General features: G+C 39.4%; 1 protein-coding gene across 4 annotated transcripts in view; it reads right to left on the bottom strand.

The window, feature by feature from the left end:
* FILIP1 (filamin A interacting protein 1) overlaps positions 1-26,967 on the bottom strand; it is a 103,700-nt gene that overhangs the window by 59,378 nt on the left and 17,355 nt on the right. For 3 of the 4 annotated variants that reach the window (XM_032681260.1, XM_032681259.1, XM_032681262.1), the window contains exons 2-3: positions 17,437-17,577; positions 3,858-4,136 (exon numbers count right to left, since the gene is read on the bottom strand). In XM_032681260.1, the coding sequence (XP_032537151.1) occupies positions 3,858-4,130 (273 nt within the window). In that variant the 5' untranslated portion in view covers positions 4,131-4,136; positions 17,437-17,577. The remainder of the gene's footprint in view (positions 1-3,857; positions 4,137-17,436; positions 17,578-26,967) is intronic. The other variant, XM_032681261.1, reaches the window with a different exon arrangement.

The raw sequence follows: 26,967 nt of genomic DNA, 5'->3' as shown, positions 1-26,967 counted from the left end.
TGCCCCATGGCTGCCTAGCTCTGTGGAGCTCCGCTCCTCCCCAGTGCCAGGCTCTCAGGAAACATTTCCCTCAGCCCTAAAGCATGCAAGGGTCCTCCACAGGAATGGGTGGCTGAGCTGAAAGGGATGAATGCCGTGTTTGCACTGGGGAAACACAGTAAAACACTGACTGTAATGAAGGCTTCAAGCGGAAAGGTTGGTCCTATTTAAATTGGTGTGAAATATAGCAAGCTGTCTCCCAAGCTTAAATTGTCAGCAATAGGCACAGAACGTGGCTAAGAAATTATTTTTCTTGAAAAACTTAAAGATTTGTAGTGGGATACTGTCTTCATAAACATAGTTGTATTATTCTGGAGGGTTTTTTCCAAACACGCAATAGAAGAGTGAATGATAAACATGTTTGTATACTGCTCCTCATTTCCTTTTGGGCCCCCAGCCAGGAAATGTTGAAAATCAGTGTTAGTATTGCTGGAGATTAATGGCTGCTGCTCAGAAAGCATACAGAAAGGGAATATATTCCTGCCAGGACAAATACATAGGCCATTGGACAAAAATCTGTGAACCACAGATAGGACTATACTATCATTGTAAAGATCCACTGCCTGTGTTGCTCTGTAATTAATAATATTCACATGTGGGTTTGACTGAAATCACTGTAACAACCAGGCAAATTGATGCCATACCTTCATGGTCTAACTTATTCTAAGGTATTTGAAGTTTTCTTTTCAAATCAGCTTTGCAGCATTTAAAAATTAGATTTTTCTTCCAGGTATAGGCAGAATTCCTTCATGGATTTTTTTGCCCCTATATATTCAATATGGGTTTAAAGACCATGTAATCATTGCTTTTTTATACGAGCAGTTGGATCTCGAAAGAGAAAATACACTCCACTGAGATATAAGGCCTTTAAAATCAATCCCTGTCATCAGTTCATTTGTTTCCCACTCTCCTTCAGAGAGGTTGTACTTAAGAGCTCTCTGGGTCCATGTATATTGGGACACATCACTGCAGCTTCTGTATACTTTTTCTCCCCTTTTGTTTTCATACAAAATAAGGAATAGGCTATAGTGACCTCTGACATTTATGAAAAGCTTTCCTTCTCTATATTCAGTAAATTCACAGGGTCTAGCCAGGGAACCTGAAGACAAGAAGAGTCCAACTTCGTCCTAGAAGCTAAAGCACAGGCAAGCTATCTGAGGTCATTATAATTTAAAAAAATAATAAAGTTAAAAATGATGACATAAAACATCACTGCCAGGGCATGTCCCCACGGTCTTCTGGCATGTTCGCCTTCAAAATGAAGAGCGGGGGGGTCAAGTCCTAAAGTAAGGACTCAAAATTGATACCAACAGCAATGTGGCATGGATCTGTGTTTGCTTTGTTGTTATATGATGTGAATAGTGAACTAAGCTCATGATACACATGAGTACATTACCAGTTTACCCTGCTAACCCCATGGTTGTCATGACCAGATTACTTCCCATGGCTGAGCTCACTGTTTGGGGGTTACTGTTTGATGGTACAGGCATAAAATGCCCCCTGCTCATGGCTGCTCAGTAAACAGTCATGGTATTTTATCCCATTTTTTAATTCAAAAAATAATGGATCTCCCTACAGATACAGCCTGATGGCATTCTCAAACTAAAGTCTTATTCCATATGCCTATGCAATGTTTGTTTTGCCAGCGTTGAAATGGCTTCAAAATAAACCCACAGTCTGATTTGTCAGTCTAACAAAACGCTAGCCAGCCACCAGAGATGTCCAAACAGATATGAAAATCAAAAGCCATGAAATGACTCAGTGCCTTAAGTCACTGTGACAGCCAGGAGGTAATACCAGACTATCTACTTTGGCTGGAGTCTTCCTTGGCTCATCTTCGTTTGCAGTGTTAAAACCAGGCTCTCATCTCAAGCCAAAGTGTTGTAGCTTGCCCACTTCAGAAGTGGGACAACACAGGTATCAGGAAAATAACTAAAATGGGGGGTGAAATTAAATTAAAAACACCTATGGCCACAAGGAGCAGAAGAACAGTTGCATTCTATGGCTACCAGTGAGGTTCTTCTCACAATCCTCCTGTCACGTCAGGAAGCTTTAGCAGTGCCTCTAGTCTCTGTGGGGTCTGTATGTACGAATATACATAAAAGTATTGTCCAGGACAATGGAAGTATCAACTTGTTGAGGATGTTCAGCCCATATTGCACAGCACAGATTGCAGCTATCCCTACCATCTACATAGGGATTATGAGAACATGGGCAGTTCTTTGAAGGTTCTGTAGCTACCTCTTGAAGTAAAAGCTTATGGTGAAGAACAGGGGAATTACTCAAATAATAAAGATCACATTTATTGCCACACCGGAAACTTTTTTTAAGCTCCCCTTTCCAGATGACAAAGGTGACTACAAGGTAAATCTTTCTGAACAACACAAACATGGTACATTTCTCTTGAGGTTTGACTCTATTCACCACAGAAGCTACATGCTAGCTCCATCTTTAAAAAAGAAGCTATATATACAAGTTTTTGTACGAAGTAAGATGAAGGACTGTTCTGTGATGACAATTTCATTTTTTCCTTTGCAAAATTGCAATTTCAACTGATTTTATTCCCTTTTTTTTTCTTCAACTTTTCATTGTAAAATGACCATAATCTGGTTTTGACAAAATTATTTATTTTGAATGCATCCTTCCTGTAACTTGAAAGTACTTTCTGACAAACTAGAGGTGAAATATGTACAGAAAAAGTGATACCTAATGACATTTAATGAGATGGAATCTGAGAGTTGTGGTAATGGTGCAACTCAGGTGACTCATGTATCAAAGAAATTAACAGTACACTTTTTGTAATCAGCTAAGATGGTAACAAGTCCAAAATTAAAGTAAAAATGTTATGAACGAGGGTTTCAGGAGAAAATTAAGACCTTATATGAAATGCTAAATAATAATGGTTAACTAGAATAAAGAGATTAAGGCAAAATGTTTTCACACAGGTTGGGGAGCCTGTCCATAGGATCAGAGAAAAAGATCACTAAAGCACAACCAAAAGAATGTATAGATTTGGTAAGCAGTCCTAGCACAGTAGGGGTAAGTCTCAAAAAGTCAGAAGTCTTCATATGGACTATTTGAAATATCACGTTTAAGCTCCTTATTTTGAAATTTCCTGAAGGCTGACACTACTGGGAGTTCAATGACTTATTAGCATCAAAGAGAATCTCAAAACTGGACAGACATTTGGGGGACAAGTTGAGCACTGGCTGCCATCAATTCTGCCCACTTACTACTGGGCAGAATTAACATGCAAACCAGGACAACTGAGAAAGCTTTCAAGCAAGCACTACTCCAAGAAATAAACCTAATGGATCTTTGAAAGGCAAAGAATGTGCAGAGCGCTGGACACCAGATGGGACAGGCAGAGGTTTGGCTGAGCCCTCAGCAACATCTGAATATGCAGAAGGTCCAGGGGACATCTCAAGTTCATTTTCAGTATTTCTGACTTGCAGATTGTCTCTTGAATATTTTCATTAATGATGGTAATTACATTCACTATATTTGCTTGTCTTGCCCCTCCCTTTTTTCCCCGCCCTCTGCAACTGATTCCCCTGTGGTTGTTTTCTGCCTCACCTGCAGAACCCCATTTCCTTGTCAATTCTGACAGGTGTTCATAATTGATTTTGCTTTGGTAGCTGCAGACAGAGATGGTAAATAAAGCAGTACTTAAAACTGTTAAACACCGACCACAGCTCTCTCCTTGTGATCCTTAGCCTTTAATTTGCATGTCTCTGTCCGTTGAGCCCCGTGCTCTTTGGACAACCTAAAAATAAACAGCTACATAGAAAACATAGTTTAAAAAATATTTAATTTACCTGCAATTCTCCTTCCATTATACTAAGTAGTTTTATCAAGTCCTCTTTAGAAAGCTCTATGGACTTCTTGTTCTTTCGTTCAGAAGGTCCGGGTGATTTTGAGTGCCGTTTGACAGTTGCTGAAGCCATGACCTCATCTTCCTTCCGATGAGGTTTGTTCTTTTTCTTGGCATCCTCCTGAAGTTTTTCATTCTCTGCATGGCTGATGACAGGCTTGGAACTGGAGAAGTGCCCGTTAGATGAGCTTTCTCCACCTTGGTTTCGGGATCTCATCCCTGCCTAGAAAGAAACAAACATAAAGATGCATTTATAAACAAAATTATTTACAAAAAAAACCACAGTGGAAATACTGCCTTTGGAAAGAACAACAATCTACTATAAACTGAAAATACTGTGATGCTCAAGAGACTGTGGTAGAAAGCTCAACCATTTTAACAAATCTGTGTGTGGCAGAAGCAAAGTCCTAAAGTAAGGGTAACCACCATTTTCAGCAAGCCAAGATGCTAATATGAATTTAAATCTATGGAACTTAAAAGTGATGCAGGAAAATGGCAAATAACATGTTCCAGTGTTTTCTTTCCTTCAGTTGACATTTTGATCATTTACAACTCAACACTGCAAAACAAAGCAGGTTGTTAAGTAGCTCTTATTTTAACATGTGGTTTACTTGAGAAACAGAAATGCAATTAAATTTTAGAAAAGCATATTCCTTGAGTAAAAATTCTCCACAAGAGTGGAATGACAATGCCTGACAAAGGTTGCTCTGTAGTTTCTCTAAATGAAGCAATGATTTTATTCCAGGTAACGAAGAAAAATGGGGAATGCAGAGTAAATCAGTTGGCAAATAATGCACAAAATCATTAGTAAGTCCCATAACGGAAAGTTGAAAAGAAGTTTGAAAAAAGAGCACAGAAAGCATGAAATCACTAAGAGGTAAACAAGCAAGATCAATGCAGTCTTTCCAGAAGATTTCTCTGAAATGTCCTGGTTATGGAATGCTCATATCTGTCCTCTTAAGCACCTACACTGCAGTCTTAGACTATGACAACCAATGTTCCTCAGGTCTATCGCTTGACCTACTGTATTCCTAAATTTTTATTTCAATAGATCTAATGAATAATATTCCACTGTTTCCAAGTATTTCCTCTCACTTAAATTTATCTCTGGATTTAGTCTGCAGCTTGTTCATTAGTCAAACAGAAGCTTCTCAACATCAATAACATCTCACACTTTTCTGATAAGGATTTCAGAGCAGCAGGTCACTAGTGATGGGGCAAAATGTAAAATACATTGACTAATCAGCTTGGCTAAATTATACTGGGTCTGCTACGGCTTGCTACTTACTTGACTCAGATCAGTGTTATAAATCTCTTGCTCACGTTAGCCTTGTGCTTCTGTAGTTTCACACAGCAGGAAGATTGTCTTTTTATTATCACTTGATACTCATGTTTTCATTAATTCAGTGGAATTTGTCCGGCATAAATGGAGAGAAAATTAGACCCAATGTTTTCAAGCAAGAGAGTTTCACAGAAATTCCTTGCATTGTAGGTCTGCTCCTACCCAAACAATATGTGATACAGGTATACAATGGCCTTTAGCTTCCTGAATGTTTATGCAGTGTGTTTTTCATCAAACAGTTTGGATTAAACACATGAATTACACTTTCTAAAAACAGATCTCCATTATAAGTATGAACAATACCTGAGAACCTCAGGAAATCTTTTAGGTTTTGGGTTGGTAATGGAAAAATAAACACTGTACTATGTTTCCTCTCAGATAGGGCTTCTCAATTTGTTTAACTTTAATGGGTTTTAAACTTTCCAACCATGCTTCCTCTTGGGAGAAAGCACTTGGGATTCAATCTGTCTCTATTTTCTAAGTGTTTCCTTCTGAGTCCCTGTGGATCACAGCCGCCAGCCACTTTCATCTCTAAACCAAACCTATTTTTTATGGCTTACAGTGAATGGTTTCATAGCTCTAGGACATCCTACATGTTTTAAGAATAAATATTTAAAGACTGATGTTTTCCAGTGGAAAACAGCTTATTATATTACAGTATTCTGCTTAGTAACATGCCATGTTAGGGATTTCTCTATAGTAAGATGACTCAACTGTTAGACCTGAAGGCACACAATTAATTTTAAATTGAACACATGACTAGTTGAGACACATCATCCACCTGAAGCACTGCATAATCACCCAGATGCAATTAGCTGAATGTTAGACTTCACAAAAAGTGGTGCATCACCCTACCAAATCATAATTCAAGACAGCCATTTTGATCCATCTGCCCCAGTGGGAGCTGAAATAACAACTCATGAAATGTTGAAATTTAATGTAAATCAATACAGGCCCACAAAGGACAGATGCAAATTTATGGGGTTTTTTCAAAATTCATTAAAACAGCGACAGATCAGTTTAACAAATTGACCTGGTATTTTGTATCATCTGGCTAATTAGAATATGATTGTCGTTAAAGGAGATAAAACTTGGCCTCTTTTGAAATTTCTTTTAAACTTGTAGATTTATTTTGCAGCAAGTCTTACAGGGCAGTGACAGTGGCAGACAATCTGTCATTCTTGGGGGAAATGCCCTTAAAAGCCTTTCTTTTTGTAAAAGCCTACCAAAATCAATGTAACACTAATACTTACTCTGTCTTCTCTTATAATGTTGATACTTTTCCAACATGTTATCCAATGTAAAGGTGTCCTGTGCTGAAGCCAGAGATGTAGGTGACAGAAGCTTAAATAGTGACAGAAAGGACCAAAGGTTTGATATTCACATAGTAATTTCCAAGGAGATTAAAGGCCAAAATCAACGGCATGATTCAGCTGCTGTGCAGCGCTCTAGGAATACAAAGCAGCTGTAAGGATGACTGAGTTTTAATTAGAGTAGCATGAAGTAGCCAGAACGTACCAGTGATCTTGGCTGAAATACTGTGTGCTGGAAAGGAGTGCTTAGTATTGTCATTTTGGACATCCGTCTGTATTTCTGATGGCATCATGATAAAGAAGAAAAGTTTCTGAGCAGTTGCATGACATTATTTTGATATGCAAATATCGAAATCCCAAAACTTTGCTGATCTGTTTTTTCACCCAGGTTCCAAAATTGATTCTGGGGACGCTGCCACTCCAACACTGGTAACAAATGACCTCCTGCTGTCAGCCCTGACCTCATCTCTATATCTTACAGCATTCCTGATCTGCTGAAGGCATTGTGTTCCCTGAAGAAATAGTTGGTATGATTTATAATGACTTCAGCATTTAACTCTACTTTTTTTTCCCCCCAACCCTTATCATATTGCCTATTAAACTGGAAACTGTTCCTAACAGTTTCCAGTCAAACAAGAAGACTTTATATGATCAGTCACTTTGATTTTGACATTTATTGGCTACTCATTTCAATATGTGCTCACAGTATCGGTACTTGGCATGGGAATTCTTCAGCCCCTCCTCTGTTTCAGTCATTTGTTAAGCTTTAAGCACAAAGGACAAATGCTATGATTATTTATTTGAGTCTGTACTGTTGTTCTGGGCATGGGTCCTTCAGTTTTCACAAGTTAGCAATCCACACAAGATTTTATGAAATAACCTTTATGTTAGTTTTACTGACATCAGGAGGAAATCTGTGAGGAATTTGCTGAGTAGGATGTCAGGAGAGGACAGGCTGCGTGCTGTTCCAGATCCTTCCACCATTGATAGCAATTTGTTCTCCTTATAGCTGTTGAAATGACAGGTTAGATTAGGCTCTGTTACTAGTGCTATTAGAATCAGATAACGTAAAAGGGTTCTTTGAATTTAATATGTAGTCCCTCTTGCTAATTGGACATGCTGATTTTGGCTCCATAATGCTTTCCCTTAAAATAATAATAATAATAATGTTATAATACACACAAAAAAAAGTTGATTTAAAGCCATGATATGGTTGTTGCCATTGGCTATAAATTTGTAGTCTGGAGTTCAGTTGCAGATCTAACTGATTAGGATATCACATGAAAGTGCTGCGTTTCTGACAGGCTAACAATGTATTGTATGGTCAGTGCAATTGGGTTATTAGTAAGCCAAAACTGGAATTGTTTGCTGTGGCTCTGGGAACTGTGTCTTTCAGAGGCTATGCTGTGCAGGCTTTTGGAGTGGAGCAAAGAGTTGTGCAGAAGCACCTGGTACACAGGGTTGTTTGGGGAGAACTTGGGCACTGCACAAGGCAAATCTCTGCCCAGTGATTACCAATCAATGTGTAGCACCAGGAGTGAAAAATAATTTAAATATACTCGAGATGGAGACCATATCATATAAAACCTCCATCACATCTGAAACAGCCCATAAACAAGGAGGAGAGCCGGAAAAAAATTTTAAATAGTATCAGCCTATATCTGTAAGTAGCAGATACCAAGAAAAAAACCACCAAATAAAAACACACACAAAAAAGAAGATACTTTCTGAAACGTCAGGAGGAGGGGAAGATAGATCAAATTGACCTTGTTGGTTTAGAAGTCTCAAGCAAGGACCACTCCCAGATGGGAATGGATAGCTTCAGCCCCAGGGGATCTAGATAGCCACAACTAAGGTTGCTTGGCCTCAGTGGTGAGCTTTTCACAGGACAAACATGTAGAGATACAACTGTTCACACCACCTCAGAGACTAGCTAAAATTATTAGTTTTCTTATTAATTACTCAAGGTTGTTCTCCTGGACTCTACAGATGTTCATTATTATTGTTTTGTCGGACTAGAAGAAATTAAAAGGAATCAAATTACCAAGAGGTTGTGATAGGACCAGGTAGGAGCTGCTGGCTGCATTGTTGGAGGAACGTGCTAAGCAATGCTGCACAGCTGGACTTGAATGCTGCATGAAGCAAACGTGAGTCAGACCCCAGATTGTGAACGACACCAGGCCAAGGGAATGCAGACCTTATTCTTGGTTTGCTTTTTCAGATGAGTCCAGTGTTTGTTTCAGTTATGCTGGTCAGAGGAGAGTGATAAACCAGATGACTAATACAATGAAGCATGGAACAAATACCTACCCTTAGCAATTCTGGAGTTTCCTGAATTTCTAAATATTCACGTCTAGAGTACTAATCTATTGTGCTGTCTAACCCTCCCCCAGTCTCTTGTCCCGTAAGCATCATGACTTGATTTGAGCAAACAACAAAAGCTCTTTGTTACTTCTGACAGTATTACATGTTGCCAGTGTGCTTTTGTGAGAGCACGTGTTCTCTGCTCACCCTTGTTGGACTATTGGCAGGGAGGGATAGATACTTTTTGAATCAGGACAATTCTCTACTCAGTAAACAGCTTGAATGGCTGAGCCATAGGGCTGTAACTCCTATGCAGACTGGTAGAGGACTTGTCTAGCTACGTAACACCACTGCTGCTTTCATCCTTTTACCTGGTCTGTTTGCTGCCCATGGAAGCATTTGTCATACAGGTGTTAGGAGGAGCAACACCCCAGCACATGTGCTGAGCCTCATGCACTGAAGAAGAAATGTTTGTTTCATTCTGTTGACACTGCTGCAATAGCGAGGTTTGCTATTTGCAGGTAGTGTAGAAAAGCAGCAGTTATAGCAGACATACTTTTTGAGGTACAGCATGAGAATCAGCAAAGCCTTTTTGCTTTATCAAATATTTACTTTATAGCTTCTAAAATTGATTCTTATAACAGTGGAACATAGTAGCACATGGTCTATATTCACCAAAGACTATATCAACAACAGTTCCTTCGCTTGAAAAAAGAAATGAGAGGAATATGCATAAATATAACCTCAAGAAGAAAAGAAATAGATTTGTGAAAATTCCATATCCAGGTGTCTTTCTGAATAAGTATAATCTGCGTAAAAGCAGAAAAGGATTTCACAAAACTTAAAGAGGAAACCCATTCATAACTAAAGCAGATTTATACCATTTTAACACCATCTTCTCAATTCCAAGATAAATTCTCTGGCTAAATTATGGCACAGATTTACAAAGAACAGAGTTTATGCTGGTATAATTCCATTAATTTTGTCATTTTCAGGAAAACGTGTGGTTTCATCTGGAATACTTTTTTTTGAGTAATGCAGGCTGACCAACTAAGGAGTAACATAGAGTTGTTTCACAAAGATTCATGTTTCCCAGGCTTCATCTGGAAAAACATCTTGCATGCATGAGGCATGAGGAATGATAAGCTATTAGATCATCATTGAGTCAAAAAAATAAACTTTTATGTATGACTCTACCCATGCTTTGATTACTGTGCTTCCCAGCTGCCAGAAAGTACAAATAGGAGTCATAGAGAAGAGACAGATCAAGTAGCTGACACCACTAGACAAACATGCCACTAGGTCTGATGAGGGCTTGCAGATTTATTCTCTAGAGTGTCTCTGGGGGGACAAGGACTAGCCAGGAGCAAGGTAGGTGGCAACAGTGCTAACTGCCCACAGTGCAGCCTTTCTAGTGTTTCAGCAGAGCTGGGAGACATGGACTACCCATCCCTCTTCCCAGCCCACTGGGAGTAAATATTCCTGTGCCCAAGACTACTTCTGATTTGAAGGAAGAGCATGACTCTTTGGAGGAAAGAAATGTCCCTGCTTTCTCGGGCCTTGCACCTGGCTGATGGAGCCTGTCTTGAGACACAGACACTCTTTGAGGGCTGGATTGAGCACCGTACCTTATCATGAGTCTTCTCATATTGTTTTACAGCTTTCTGTCTTTTGAGTTATCCCATTTCAAATCAAACTTCACATGAAGATAACGCTAGCAATTTCACCATTAGTTTCAGTCCAAACCCACTAAACATTTGTTTTATCACCTGACAGCCAGAATGTGCCTGGTAAGAGATGTGATGCAGATTAGCTAGCCTACCAAAGATTTTTCATTCCTGCAGATGGGAAATCTTTGGTGTTAGGTAAACGTTAGTAATTTCTTTTTGCTGACACCATAGAACCAAGCTGATAACCTGCAAGATCAGATATCCTGTGGACATAGGAACCACACTATGTCTCTGGTAAGTAGTTCCTAAAGACCACTGCTCCTATAACAATGCACTGTCTCCTGCCAAGATGGTAGGAAACTGCTGAAAGCAGCAATAGACAGGAACAGGTTGATAATCATCACAGGTCTTGACTCCCAATCCCTCATGCTTATCCTAACTATGACCAATCCAAATACCTAAAACTGATATATCACTTAGGGAACACTGTATGGAAACTAAAGTTATTCCATGGTCCATGCCAGCCTTCTTTAACCTAGGAATAAACCATGGGGCAAATAGGGAATACAATTAGGAAATGAGGAAATCCTTAGCTTTTTACAAAGTAAGTTTCAACTTTTCATTTTAAAATTAATTTTTATTTCAAAATTAACTTGGATTTTAACAAGTGTGAGATAAGACAAAAAGATGAATGTCCCAAAGGCAAACTTCAAGCTTTGGGTCGAGGTAAGCATTTTGGTGTCTCCTGATGGGGATTGTGAATCCCCTATTTTTTTCAGTAACCATGATATGCACAGCTGATTTTGCTGAAACCGGTCAACAACTATAGCTACATTTTACATGTGGCTAATTTATCTTTCTTTTGTTTTATAAAAATGCAAAAAATAATCACAATGTAGATATCCTTACAGATTTTAAAGCAAAAGGAAAAAAATAAAATCAACAGAGGACCTGTATCTTCTACAAATGTTGTCTCCAAGAGACAACAGTGTAAAAAAACCATCTGCAGCATCTCAAATTTCAGCTGAAAACCAAAGCAGGGAGCAAGTTCCAAATCTCTCTCAGTGACCTCTTTGTAGGAAGTTTCAGTTGTTGATAGACAGAGAGTACCAGCTTGCACATGAATGCCTAGTCATCTGGTGAGACATGAATTTAACCCCCTTCATTTGACCGGGCTGCCTTCCACCTCCCAGAAGGTTCCTCCTCTGTGAAGCTTAACTGGCTTCAGAACAAGGAGATAAAAATAGTTTCTGATCCCAAGCCTGCCCTTGAGTTTCACTATCAATTTTGGTGGGTTTACCATAGTATTTTTCCCATTAGGAAAAAAAAATAGAATTATTTGGCTACATGTATACTGGAGATTAACCATGTCCAGGACTGGTCTCTGACTGTGAAGCCAGCTGTCCTGGAAAATCCTTCAAGCTCTTAAGCCCTCTTAGCATCCATAACATGCTGGCTGCATCCACACTACCCACTGGGAATTGCTCCTAGCCCATGTTAACTCCTGAAATGTGCTCTTAAATGGTTCAGGAGGGTGTTAAATAGTCTGGCCAAAAGTGTGCCAGAGACCACTTGAACAGTTTAGTATGAGTAGAGATGTTCCCCTTCCAGTATCTGTGCTCATGCCCATCATTGTTTAATTTGCAGCCTTTCCTTTCCACAGACTGCTCCTTTACAAACAAAGGAAATGGAAAACTAATCAGCCATGTAAAGGGAAAGTGCAGCTCATCATAAATACACAATCTGGAGAGAGAAAATAAGCGGAGGGCGGTGGGAAAGCAGAAAAGGATCCGAATTTTTCAAGTAAGTTAGGTCAAGGCACGCAGAAGTATTACTTATTCTAGAGGCATACTTTTAAGTTGCTGCTGAAGCATGGTTTGAGATAGAGCAGTTCAGCAGGAGTCAGGAAGGGACAGGGCAGCTGAAGCAGAGAGGTAGCACAGCATCCCTACTTCACACCGGTCTTATCCTGACTTTTGCTGGGCTTGGTGGAACAAACTTTGAGCTCTTGTGCTTCATGTCACTGATAAGAAGACTAGCACTGTGAAGTTCCAGAGTGGTCTTTGCCTTTTTCAAAGCTTTGGCCTTCACTTGTCATTCCTATTTGCAAAGAGGTTAAAGGAGAGTCTTACTTCATTTCTGGCAGTGCCAGCCCAATGACTGTCATTATTTCCCAATAATCCTGCAGGCTTTCCACTGACTTCAGAACTTGTGGCAAAGAAAGTAAAGAAATAAATGTCAGCCTAGCTGATTTAAGTAATACCAATGCCTTCATGCTGACAGGGAGCAGCACAAAAACATGCAGATACCTCACCTGGGCATTGAAAATGGCCTCAGCCACTTTAATAGCTTTCATTTATACAAACCATATTTACGTACCTCTTCTAATGTCATGGTTTCAAAATTCACTTGAAAAGAATGAAGTTAAAGAGTTATTCTGCAGGTACAGGTTGAGCTGGTTTTGATCTTTTTTTGAACAGCCTGTCACTGTTAATCTGCTCAAATCTTCACCTGGCTTTTTAATTCAGAGCAAAAATTCAGGCTAAGCTGAAAATATGGCATAGTTGATTTGAGGAGGGAAGGAAGAGAGAAGGAAGAAGCAAATAAATATCTCTGCATGGGCTTGGTCTTCCATTAACATTATTAAAATTACCTGCTGCCAGATTCAAGTTTCTTTAATGTCTGTGACTTCTTAAAATCCAGTGTCAAGAGGGATAAATTCTAAGTGAATTGTGTTTGTCTTGTTGCAACTAGCCAAACACCCTACCTTTCTTAACTTTAAAGAAAGGGTTGAAGTTTCTCTGTTTTCCACTAGGATAGAGTAAAACTTCCTTAGCTGCTTTTCTTAGAAAGTAATTTTTGTCCAGAGCCATGGAAAGATACTAAAAGAGCTCCTACAAGTCTAGTGGGTGTTTTACAAGCCTACATGAAGTTAAAATCATCTGCACTGGCATAAGTTCACACTGTTCAGCTTTAAGTATTTCACTTGTGTTACTAAGAGTTTAGGTTTCACCTATAATGTGCAGTGTCTTTGAAATGGAGCCTGAGCTCTCTGAGGCTATGTTAAGGCTTCAGGCCTGTCCTCATCCTCAGTTATGCAGCTCCAGTGACCACTGCTAAAGCCAACCATGGCTCCTGTCTATCAGGGAAAGCATCCCCTGATTTTCTTTCCATAGAAAAAGATGCTGGGTAGAGGGTGGTGTTGCTCCAGCCTCCCTGTGAGAGGATACCACTGCATTCTGACTCTGGGATGTGCTGGGAGGTCTCAGTTTTGCCCCTCTGAGCCACCGCTGCCCTTTCTAGAGAGGCTGTACACTTAATTTAGGCACATCAGTGCCCTTCATGAGCTGACTGATAAACTGGCCTGGATCCAGAAATGCATCCAGATATGGGAGACAATAGCAGGTATTTAGCACCTCGTTATCAGCATCTGCCACAGTGAAACACTTGATGGCAAATGTTAAGACATGACAGAGGCTGTGGGACTGTGTCCACCCCTCACAGTCCCTGCTATAACTCACTCTGCCAACTTTGTGTTAATGAAGTCACAAACTCAAATGGCTTGGGATGGATTTTCTACAAAGCATCAGTACACAGACCTCTGCTTGCAGGCACACTTCTGGCTGAGAGGAGCAGAGAACCCAGTATTTCTAAAAAGTACTGAAGAGTCAAAACCTCACCCTCACTGAGCTCCCTAAACGGGAAATGAGCTCATTTGACTCTCGAGTCACAACTCCTCATCCCAAACTCTGTTTCTTGGAAGGAAGAGGGGGAGGAATCTGGTCATAATTGTACAAAACAAGTAATTTAAGAAACAACACTAAGAAATGGATCTGTGTTAGCTTTCTTTTAGTTGGAACAAGTGAAACTAGAAAATAATTTTTAATAATTAAGGTAAATCTGAAAAAAAAATCATAAAATTTTCAAGTTTCTATTTTGTATGTGGAGGTGTATGACAGAAAAGCAATATGGATGTCAGTGTTGCTGAAGGGAATTGGTGGATGTCTCTAAATATTAAGGCATCATTGTGTCTTGGAATACAAATTCAAAAGATAGACTGTATATGATTGGTAAATCAGTTAAGAAAGCAGGTAAGAAAGCAGCATATAAATAAAGACATTACTGTTTTTCTTTATTTAGTTAAAAACAGTCTGACCCAGCAGTTATGTAATGTCTCGGCATTCCTTATTTATTTCCTTAAATATTTTTCATCTGCCTTCAAGGAAGTTTGGGTGACTGAGAAATTACTTTGGGCTGCTTCTCCTGTGCACGTGTGGTGGACTCAGGCCTTGGCAAGGACCTGGTGCGGTTGCTGCTGGCAGCCCAGTCACATCTTTGCTCCACTGGTACCAACCTGGACCAAGTTGTGGTTTGGGAAAAGGAAGACTAGCCAGTTTTCCTCTTATGAGGAAGCAAATTCACCTCTCGTTACAGATATATATATATATACACTTAGTTATCTTAAGAAATAAGATGTAACAGAGAGTATTCTCACGTGTTCATTTCAATCCTAGAGAGAATAAACCTCACTCGGGTTTCTACCCCTAGTGAAAGTGTTTAAGTGAGCTTTCAGTACCACTGATTTCTTAGTAGCCACTGCACAGCACACAGATTAGAGATTTTCCTTATTTGCATTTGTCCACGTGCAGACTGCAGGAATTTCAGAGGTAAAAGAGTTTTTTTCAGACCTGCCCAGCTGAAAGTTAGAGGGTGGCTCTCCAGTGCACCCAGTAGCCAATTTGTAAGCACAGCTGCCCTGAAAAAGCAAGCCCAAACTAAACGGCTGAGCCTCCACTATATACATACTGAAAATACTTCCCAAGGCTTTCAGAAAAATTAGAACAAAGTCCTCATGTTGAATAAATATTTCCTTATTTTTATTAATTAAGAATGTAATTTGAACAATCTATACATCCTATGCCTCCATAATAAGTTGTGTAACTCGTTTAATCAAAGTAAATTCCAAAATCTGGTATTCTACTAAATCTTTTCAATTCATCCCACACAACATCATTGACTGCATGCCAAAAAAGTCTACATAAATTAAAAAAAAAAAAAAGTCCGTCAACAGTTTGTGAGTCCATTCTAGGACTGCAAAACCACCCTGCTATGAAATGGCCATATTTAGAGAAACTCTCTGCAGCTGGGGGGATGCCACATACTCGACCTAAGATAGCTGTCATGTTTGCAAAAAAATAAAATAAATCTTTATTCTAATTTTACTTACTGATTCTGTTATTAATTTTTACCATCAAGAAAAACCAAAATCTTGAATGGAAAAATCTTTGGCAGCACATGCTATTGTTGTAGGATGGCTTGGCTGTAGCACTGGACTTTCAGGCACTAGAATTCACCCTGTGGAAGCAACAAACACCAAGGAATCTACAAACCTTGGACTTGTTGAAATAAGCATATGTGTCAAAGACAAGGGATTATAATTAAAGGGATAGGAAAGCCTAGAAAATAAGAATATTGTCAACAACACTTATCATTATAGTACGAAAGTCATGAACTGGTGTGTCAGCAGCAGGTTTAGGTCCCCTGCCCTCTGCTCAGCCAGGAAATGACACAATGTTGTGCAAACCATTTCTGCAGGTAGCCAAATACATGACATTATCTCTATTTAAGTAAGCAAGAAGAAGGCTGGACAGTTCTATGCAAATACTTGTTACTGACTGATCTCTTATACCTTGAAGATGCATTTATAGAGAGGAAAAAACCCAGAATTGTTCTTCTCATTCTATCTTCAAAAAAGCTGAAAAGTACAATTTTATTAGAGTTTCTCAAACCTCAGAGAAATTTTCCAAATATCTATAAAGGCAAATATTAAATAAATGATTTGCTGAAGTAATGGAACAGTTATTGGAGTTCATAACACATGCATATTTTTAAAAGAAAAAAAGAAATTACTGTGGAGATTTTAAATATTTTTTTAAAGTTCATAAGTAGAAAAACATCATCAGTAGTTTGTACTCACATCAACTTTGTATCAGAGAAAAATACAGTTTTGTCTATGTAATATTGTTAGGTGAAAGAGTAACTATTTAAGAAATAATTTATGCCAAGTTAATGGCAATTAGCATTATGAATGACAATTTAAGGAGGATTATATGATGTATTGCAGGTTTCAACCAACTAAAAATAGAAAAGCCATACAAGCCATAAAAATTGCACAACGTACAACTTTCAGTTCCAGGAAGACTGTGTTTGCAATCCTTGACTACAAATGGAGTTACTTTCTGACTGTTGAGATAGATCTTCTGGAGCCATAATTAATAGAGAGAATGCTGAGCTTTCCAAATGAGTCAGACATTTTAAAATACTGGGCTTAAAGTTGTGAATTTTTTATAAAATCAGTTAGTGTTTGCTTTCCAGTTTTTGAGCTGGGTTCACAATTTCAAAATATGTTCCAGCACTGTGAGGCATTTTAAAACTGGAAATAAAGTATAATCAATGTGATACTAGCAATGGAGCTTTTAAAAGACAGGTAAAATCTAATACGAATATTGTGAGACACCCAGTATGGTCATAAAAGTCCAAAATGCCTGCTGAAGAGTTCCTCGTTACACTAAGTTGTTAACTCAGGATGCTTATTTTTAACTCATTATGCTAAAAAATTTCAGTGAAAATAATGTGCATTGAGGATGTCCTTGGGAAAACTCAACAGTCCTCGAGGACTTTGACAGCTCAGCAATTTGGATGAGCCTTTGAAAGACAAGAGATGATGCAAGTCATTTTGGTCCCCTCCTGGAGCTGACATCTGCAGGAAGCTTAAGTGTTGCTTTCCAGCCATGCTATTGCAACAACACCTCCTTAATGTTAGTTATTCAGGAGCCTGGCTCCACCTGGAAGCTCCTGTGTGTCAGCGGAACAGCTCATGGTGTGCAGTAATACCTGTATGGAGGGATGCTCCCAGGGCAGGGGCTTCGCTAGAATCTAGGTCCGGAGGGGGGAGGAGGGAGTCGAGGGTAGAGGTGTCCCTGTGCCATCGCTCTGCTGCTCCCACCTGAGGCTGACTGGGGTCCCTGCTGCTCCCTAGAGAAAAGATAAGGCTCAGGGGCTGCATGCCAGGAACAAAGAGAGAAGCAGCATGTTCTGCTTGCTCTGCCAGCCAGACAGCAGGCCAGCTAGAAAACACAGTCTTCTAGACTTAAAGTGACTTCAAAATATTTATATTTTTTAATTTAGAAACTCCCATTGACTTTATCCATGTGTTTCCAAAGCCATGACAGAGCAGAGTGACCTGAAGAATCCAGAATACACTAGGCAATGTGTTTGCAGGTATGATACCAACCCAGCTGGTAAAACTTTGCACTCCCATTGTCTCCAAAGAGCTGGTACCACAAGTCTCAGCTTTCTGCTTAAATCTAGCAATCAACACCAAGTAACCTCCTCCATCCCGAGAAAAGGAGCTGTAATGAGGGAAGCAAAAAGCTTGTACGTACTGTGCTGGGTTCCTCATTGAGAGCAGTTCTGCAGAATACGTGCAATGCAGTGCAATGACATGGCAAAATGACAGCAGAGAAGAAATGTGTCCAGCTTGGCCCATGTATCAGTGACCCTGCAGGCAGTCTGTAGAGTTATACCTGCTCAGGGGGAATGTGTGACTCCCTTGGCTGGCCAAGCTGGAAAACCTGCAGCACAGCAAGAGCTACAGGCCAGTTGCTTTCACAGCCCAGAAAGCAAAGGAAGGCTGGGGACATGGTGACAACTCCAAATCCCATGGAGGTATGGCAGACATGCAGGGAGCTAGGAGCTTTGTTCCTGGAAAGCTGGGGATGTTGCAGGGCATACGGGGAACAGAGCCATAACACTGGAGGGAGGCAGGTTCTCGTGTTGATTAAAGCTCATTCATGCATTTGATTAGTTTGCATAAACAGACAGAATTTGATTCCACATTGTGGATCCCCTGAACTCTGCCCTGACCTTCTTGACACAGCAGGATGGTTATGGTATAAAACAAGGTTCTGTAGGTCAAGTGCATTGCAGAGACAGCTGGTATGGAAACGTGTCCAGGCAGGCTCAGTGGCAGGACTGGTGGTGCCACAGAGATTCTGAGGGCTGTGAGACCATGGAGGTCTTTCCTTGGCAAGGAGAACATAGTGTTCTGGGAAGCTGTGATCTTTTTAAAGGAAACAGTAACAATTCTGTTCAACTCTACAAACTGACCATTATTTAAATAATTCATATAGTTCTCCTAATAACAATACAGTCATACAAGGAACACTACCATTTAGGGAATAAAGTAGGACTACTACAGTGTCAGTTAATACCAGTCAGAACAGCGTATGACACGTTCATCCATTATTTTTTAACAAACTGTATGTGAAATCTCACAAAATAGTAAATGTCAACTTCGTATTTGTATATTTTTTTTTCCTTGCTCTGAATTGAGAGAACAAGATTTATTGGATTATGAGCAACATAAGGATAGAAACAGTAATGAAGTCTTAACCAGCTGTAATCACAGCTAAATTGGTGCAGACACATTAAGGAAAACTTAGCTTTATAGGAAAGTTATTTTATTGGTAAATAATTTTCTAGAAAATTTATTTAGGGAACTTCAGTCTTGAGCAGCTAGTTCTTGGAGAATATTGAGCAATTATCCATCTATTTATTTATTTATGAATAGCAGAAAGCATTTCCTATGTGTGTGAGAATCAGGTTATCACATTGTTATACCCATAAGCTCTGAAACACATCTGGCATAACAATTTACAAGAAGCAAGGTAGAGATATTTGTACGAGGTACATGGGATTTACAGAAATTAATTCTTTGCCCTACAAAATGTCTGTTCTTTAAAACAATTCAGTGAAATTTTTCTCATTAATTTGAACGGAGGAAGGATCAAGACTATTGTCTTTAAAAGACAATATGCAACTATCTAGACCTAATTAAAGAAAATTAATCATGTTTTCTCAATGAAAAGCTGAATTTTCAGCGCAATTCACAAAATACAAGAAACAAAGAAGAGTTTTCTGTCAATCAGCGCAAAAAGGGTGGACCAAGGCATAGTGGGTCAAATTCAGACCTCGTTTGCCTTTACTCTTCAGAGTTTATAGATGCTACTCTGAATTTGCATCAGTCTAAATGAGATTAAAATCTGATGGTCTGAATGCAAAAAAGTGGCATTACTCATGATTTTCACATACCTTGTTCACAGGAGACATGGTTTAAAAATAGGCCCTTAAAGGTATTTTCTCTCCACTATGTATTATTTTGGAGTCATTTTACAGGTGTAGCAACTACACTGAAACCCTCCCAAGAAGACACATCCTGGAACACAGATAGGTCTTGAGTAATTTCAATCCTCTGAAGTTTTACCAAGTAGCAGGATAATGTAGATGCTTTACACTCCGTGGAAGAGCTTTTTTTATTTCATTAAACTTTAAAATATCTCGAGGTAATATTTATGCCTGTACATGTCTTCTCCATTTTAGTTAAGTGATGCCACAGTAAATATGGTGAGCAATAGAAACATTCAGGATGAACATCACTGTATTAATTAAAATACTCTCCATTATACAGCATTCTGTTGTTCTGAAAAGCCCATGGGATTTTGCTGCTGAGTTGAATAAAAGTGTTATTTCACTCACAGACATCACACAGCAGCACCAAAATGCTCCTAACCACCTGTTAGGCTAACAAAAGAAGCAGCTTTGGTTGCAGACTTTGCCACACTAGCAACTTAACCTAACAGAGCTACAATAACATCGCAGGCCTTTGCACAGCAAGATGCCTCGGGCTGTTTTTTCCATGCCAGTTGTTGAGAGTCTTATTACATGCGCTAAATAGAATAATTTTTGTTACTCTCAGCACAGTAATATGAAGCTATTGATTCTATCTAGATTTGTTTTGGAGAAAGCCTCTCATCTTTCCTCATTCCCATACACACGACCCCTCTACCCCAAGGCACCACCGATCAGGAAACCAAACTTAGCAGAAGGAAAGCTGAAGTTTTCTTTGGCAGGTTTGCCAAGATACCCTAACTAAAGGGGTCAGTGAAAGTCCCTATATTCCCATTGATCTACAAGCCACAGTTCCCAGGATCCTTGAAGGAACATCCAGGGAAAGCAAAGAGCTCTTCAAGCTGCTTTTCATACCCTTGCAACTTCAAGTCCAGGCTGCCACACTGGGGAAGCGTGGCAAGTCCTTCTGGGCAGACAGTCTGATTGTGCACTGCGAAGATCTGGCTGTGCACAAGTAGTCAGGATAGGACAAAATGTGAAACTGATTTTGTCAATCATCATGCATGGGATGCATGAAGGAGCACCTATTTCCCATGACCCGCAGGCCACCATGGGGGCAGACAGCGTGTGACAGCTTCCACTATCAAATCAACTATTTGACTATGACTGTTATCATCAGAAATCTTTGTTAGAATTACAGTTCCATTTAATTTATTATCAGTGCCCCCAGGACCACATGTCAGCCCCCCTGGGGCCATCAGCCCCTGTCTCAGGATTGCCACAGCAGGGCTGGCCTCCAACTCCACACAACCCTGCCATGCCGTGCCCATGGGACCCACCAAGCTGGGCCCACAGCCCATCCCAGGCTCATCTCATCTCCAAGGAGGTGCCTGATGCTCAGGTCTGGGACTGCCCTCAGCCCTCTAGTCTCCATGGGGATTCCTCCTGCTCCCAATCTCCAGGAAGCAGCCATCCATGCGGTGCCTTGATATGTATTTCCTTAATTGTCTACTTAACTGCTTGTAATCATGGTTGGGATTCCCCTTTGCTCTTGCTTAAGAAATTGCTTATATTTTAAAAACTTTTAATTTTCATCGATCTTCCTTGTGCATGTAGTAACTTAAAATTGTGCTTCCCTTTTCCTACAGCATATTGCAAAAGCTCTTTTACCTTATGCTACAAGGCAGAGAAAAGATAAAAAAGAAATCAGTGTGTTTATTGTTGAGAAAAGAAGGTTTGTAGAAAAACAAATGCTCCTCTAATGTCTCTCCTTCACAATTAAGAGAGGCATCATACTCTCCAGTGATCCTGACACCAAGCACTGGGATGTCAGGCTCAGCATGACTGGAAAAAAGTTTTTGTCTGAAGCTCCCCTAGAAACTTGATTAAACTATCAACTCAGTAAGGACTAGAAGTAAAGCAGCCAGAAAAAGACTGCTCTCACAGTCTTAACAGCTGGCAGTCAGGAGTGTCCTGAAGTTTTCCAAGAAGCTATGGCAAAAGAGACCAGGGGATGTTGGATTTGGCCAAACATCCTTTCTTTCTGTGATACTAGGAGGTGGTGGGATAAGTTGTACCCACACTGTCTTTAGTATTCTATTGGTTTACACCAAGAGGAACACTCTCCAGAGCTAACTCCAGGGAACCAGCCCCCCAAACCCTGTAATTGAAATTTCTTAAGGGCAATGCGTGAAAGCAATTGTGGCTTCTCCAGGAAAGGTTCATTATATACTGTACAGTGTTCACAGAAATTTTCTCTGTCGTAATTGTCAAACAAACTTCCAGTATGGCAGACCCATTTCTTCAATGATCACAAATCTAATCAACTGCTTGCTATATTGGCTGAAGGTCTCAACCAAAAAACAGTTTTCATTGATTTTCCAGCTTTTTATTAAAACAAAAACTTTTCATACTGCAATTTTAATCAACAACTTTGGGGGGAAAAGGCCACATTATTTCTAATAAAGGTCCCCTTAGAAGATTTCAAAACCTTTACTCAACCTCTTAGATATTTGGCACAGCACAACTTTGCAAGCATGAAATTATTACTCTGCTTACTGTGGTTTCTTTTATTATGCTGTTATACAAGACTGTTGTACTTTGTCATTCGTAGCACATTACCTCAGACTCGTTCAGGTACAAAGATGGACTTCTGGGATGATCAGGGGAAAGGAGAGACTATCATATGAAGAGACAGAATGAAGAGCTTGGCTTGTTTAGCTTGGCAAAATAAAGGCTGTTAAGGGGTCCAGTTGCTGTGTATAAATATATCATAGAGGCAAACAACAGGAAGATGAGAGAGCCATTTAAATTAAATGACAATGTTGGCAAGGGAACCCAACAGCACAGATTGGCCAGAATTTAATCTATGCTCACTTGGAGCAATGAGATTTGGGAACAATTTTCCCATTGGAGTAACAGCAGTAAAAATCCTAACTGCACTCATAGTGGAATTTGATAAGTTTATGAAGGGGATTATAAAACCTGATTCCTGCAATATTACGACAATAGATTTGATGACCCATTAGGTCCTTTCCAGTCCTGTGTTCCCATATAAAGCTATAGTATATCATGCAGATTCTATAACCTTCAACCATGCATGCTTCAAAACAAGATATGCCAGCATACTTTATCTACTTCAAACTATTTAAAAACTAAACAAATCAAAATCCCCAACCAAACAGTTCAATTTAGTAAATGTATTTTTTCAGAGTAAGGATAAAACTTCAGTATTTTCTCACCCATAATGGCAGTAAATTCGATAGAAACCAAATATATTACAAAATAAACATATTTTACATTCAGTTGTCCATCACTGAAATGCCTACATTTATTGATAATTAATTCTACTTGTCATCCAGCACTGTTTAGCTTTATTACAATTTTTATAAAATATTTTACCCATGGCTTCAAAACCTCTGCAGCTGAAGTTCAACTGTTATTTATGGTATTCTGCTCTAAGCTATAAATTAATTAAGGACAAGAACATTTTTGTGCTAATGCATTTTATGTTGGAGGGTATCCAAAAGTTATAGCCAAAGGAACAGAATTATGATTGTTTCTAATTTATATTGGTCATATCATGAGTTGTACATGTGAAAGGAAAGACATTTTTTTAAAAACAGAGCCATCTGATTTTGGAGATACTTAATTGTTTTCATGTTTAAAAGATTACTTATGGTGAGCTTGAAGTAAAAACCCATTAACATTTACAAAACATAAAATTTCTTGAGTTAAAAAAAAAGAGTTTGGAAAAATCTACTTTCACCAAAAGCAGCAAAATGTTTACATAAAAAATAATGATTTACAAAAAATATTTCTTTCTAAATGCATAACCATACACATACACACAAATAGAGCCCCCTCAAAATGGGACCGAAGTATAGCCATGGTGGTATTACACATATTTTCACTTTTCTGTATCACCTATTTGAAATTTTTACAGAAATGCCAGCATGCTATCTTCATATAAAGTGTACTAGCACATTGAAGGCAAATTTTACTATGAAGATACCCCCAAAATTACTATAATGTTATATCTCAGGGTAATTAATAGTGTCATAATCTGATTACTCTCACCTAATGTGGCTTCATAAACCTAGCACCAGTTTGGCTGGTTGTATTAGCAGTTCACTGTCTTAGCCAGTCAAAAGTGTCTCATCACTTTCTTGTGAATAATGCTATTTTCAGCTCTTAAGATTCAGCATTAGATGATCAGGAAGAAAGGATCCAACAGAATGGAAAACATCTCTCCATTGTCATCACTTAATGGATGGCTTAGGACCTGAATTATTGACTTCTAATATCTTATATAAAAATTCTTTTGAAAGCATTCTAAGTTTCTGTCTTTAATCAAAGGTGGTGAAAATCAAGAGCCCATTTACATGTGTTTGCCTACATAACTTTGCATGCATTTCTTAATTTTTTTTTTTATTTTTACCATATGCACAATCGCTCATGTATTGTGAAGAAGCATTCACCCATCCATCTTCTCTAGCCTCTTCTTATTCAATATCTTTCCTTGATGCCTCTTTACACTTTTTTCTCTCAACTAAGCAATCACAGTTTCACTTTTGACTCTGACAGTGCTAGTGATTTGCATCATAGCCTCTGTTTCTATTCCCATTTGTGCTGGTTTTGGCTGAGGTAGAGTTACTTTTCTTCACAGTGGCTAGTGTGGGACTGTGTTTTGGATTTGTGCTGGAAACAGCTTTGATAACACAGGGATTCATTATTGCTGAGTAGGGCCTACATAGAGCCAAGGCCTTTTCTGCTCCTCCCGCCACCCCAGCAGCAAGGAGGCTGGAGGTGTACAAGGAGTTGGGAGGGGACACACCTGGGACAGCTGATCCCAGCTACCAAAGAGTAATACACACATACAGTGTCATGCTCAGTAGATAAAGCTGGGAAAGGAAGAAGGAAAGGGGACACATTTGGAGTGATGACGTTTGTCTTCTCAAGTAACTATTACCTGTGGTGGAGCCCTGCTTTCCTGAGAATTAGCTGAGGACTGGCCTTCTGATGGGAAGGGAATTGAATGAATTCCTGGTTTTGCTTTCCTTGCATGTGTGGCTTATGCTTTACCCTGTTTTTATCTCAACTCACAAGTTTTCTCACTTTTACGCTTCTGATTCTCTGCCATCCCACCCGTGGGGAGTGAGTGAGTGGCTTTGTAGGGCTGAATTTCTACCTAGGGTTAAACCATGACACCATGATATATGATTAAGGATTCAATCAGAAGAATATGCATTTTTCATGTTCCTGATTTGTCTCAGCAGTCCCCGTGACACATAGAAATCAAAACAGTCTTGTTTTCTCCTTAAACTGATACTTTTGTCTCATGCAAAATTAGTTCTTCATTTGAACAGAAACTGTTCACATGCTTTGAACTCTTTCAGAAACAAATCGATCATGAATAAAAGGAGCCTGATGACTTTTCAGAAGGCTGATGTTCTGATTTTCTCTTACATGAGGGAAATGTCCTTGCTATTTTTAAGAGAAAACTTGATCCATATTCAAAAGAAAAGTTACATACTTTCTGACACTAGATTCTGAATTTACAAATCATTAATCCTGAGAAATTCTGAGGCAAATCGTAATGGGCCATATTATTTTGTTCATGATTGCTTATCTGATTCAAGAGATATCTTCACCAAGGAATCTCCAGCACCGTAGGTTTTAAGTCCTCATTACAAGCGGTCTAAGCATAGTAGAGCTTCCCTAAGGACCACTAGTTTCTGTGCTCCTCTGAAATATTAGTAAGAAACAGTATAAGGAAGGTTAAAAACTTTATGGTACTAATTCTAGATTTAGAGCCCAAGGCAAAAATTTCATGTACAGTTTTTTAATTCACTTCCTGTGAAAGGCATATATGTTCTCAAGGATCTCCCAGAGTTATCAGATCATTTCTGTGCATCACAATAGCCAGGGAGTATCTGCCTTTATCTCTCCTTGCTCATATGCAGCTCAAGGATCTGGGCTCCACAGGGCTCCAGTACTGACTGTCTTCCATCCTGGCTGTGTCTGGGAAGGAAACCAGGAAGGTGGGTGACGTTGACATCTTTCAAACGCATAGAGTTCTAGTAGAAAACTAGTCTATGCTCCTGTCATGTGGCACCTGCTCTCTTTTGGTTGTTATTTCTGCTTTACACAGGCTTTGAGGCAATCTCCACCGACAGACAGAATGAGACAGTTCTTCACACACTGAGGAGCAGATCTGCAGAATGCCTTGTCCATGGATGCAGAAGTTAACATGACTTGGAAGGAGACATCAGAAATCCTTAGAAGAAATACTCACTTATGGTTGCTAACCAGATAAATCACATTGGGTTCGGGCAATCTCTTAAACTGAAAATTGACAGAGGCAGGAAGAGTGCTCAGGGGAAGTTTCAAATCCTTGCCATGCATTTGCTCTCCCCTGCTAGCAGCTTTCATCCACTGGTTTTCGTGTTAGTTGGTTTGTTTTCTTGTCCACAACACAGCACAAATGCGGTCCCCAGCTGATGCTAATTATGCTGTGGAGCTCCCTGTAGTTGACTGAATTGCAGGGGTTGGCAGAGAAAAGTTGCAAGGCTTAAATCTCACCTTGGGAAAACCAGTCAGTGGCTTACTACTAATTTAGTAAACTTCTCTCTCTTCATCTGATTGCTTATGACAGGACATGGAACTCAAACTGAAGGACTTGATGCTCAGCTATTTTAAATAGCTTGGTTTGGCTGGGACCTTTGAAAGAAGGCTACTTTATCCTGTCGCAGTTCATGGGCAGATTTACTGCCACATTATCCCACCGTAATTTTGACACGAAAAGTGTATTGTTATCTCACCCCAGATGATTTATTGAACTGTTTCGTTCAAATGCAAAAGACTTCTATCTTTAGAAGCAAAACTGTAATTCATACCCTACAGCAACAAAAGCTAATTGTATCCTCAGCAGAAGTACACAAAAAATTATAGTATCTCCCAGCAGGTGCTCTGGAACTGACTTATGTTAGTCTTAAACCACAAGAAAATTGTTGTCATTACTAAGCAGTTCAAGTGCAAAAGCTGTTCTTGCAAAATAATAACTAATTGGCCTAAAAATAAGAACAGAACAGCAGGGAACTGCAAAACGTTATCTCAGAAGTACTTGCCTCACCCTCAAATTAAGTCCAAAATCAGCTCTTCTCATGAACTGAAAGAAGAGCAAAGCATGTTGCTTATCATTGAGCATGTGAACAAATTGCATGCCACGGCTCA

The sequence above is a fragment of the Chiroxiphia lanceolata genome, chromosome 3, assembly GCF_009829145.1.
Source record: "Chiroxiphia lanceolata isolate bChiLan1 chromosome 3, bChiLan1.pri, whole genome shotgun sequence".
NCBI lineage: Eukaryota > Metazoa > Chordata > Aves > Passeriformes > Pipridae > Chiroxiphia > Chiroxiphia lanceolata.
This window is presented reverse-complemented; position numbering and strand designations above follow the sequence as displayed.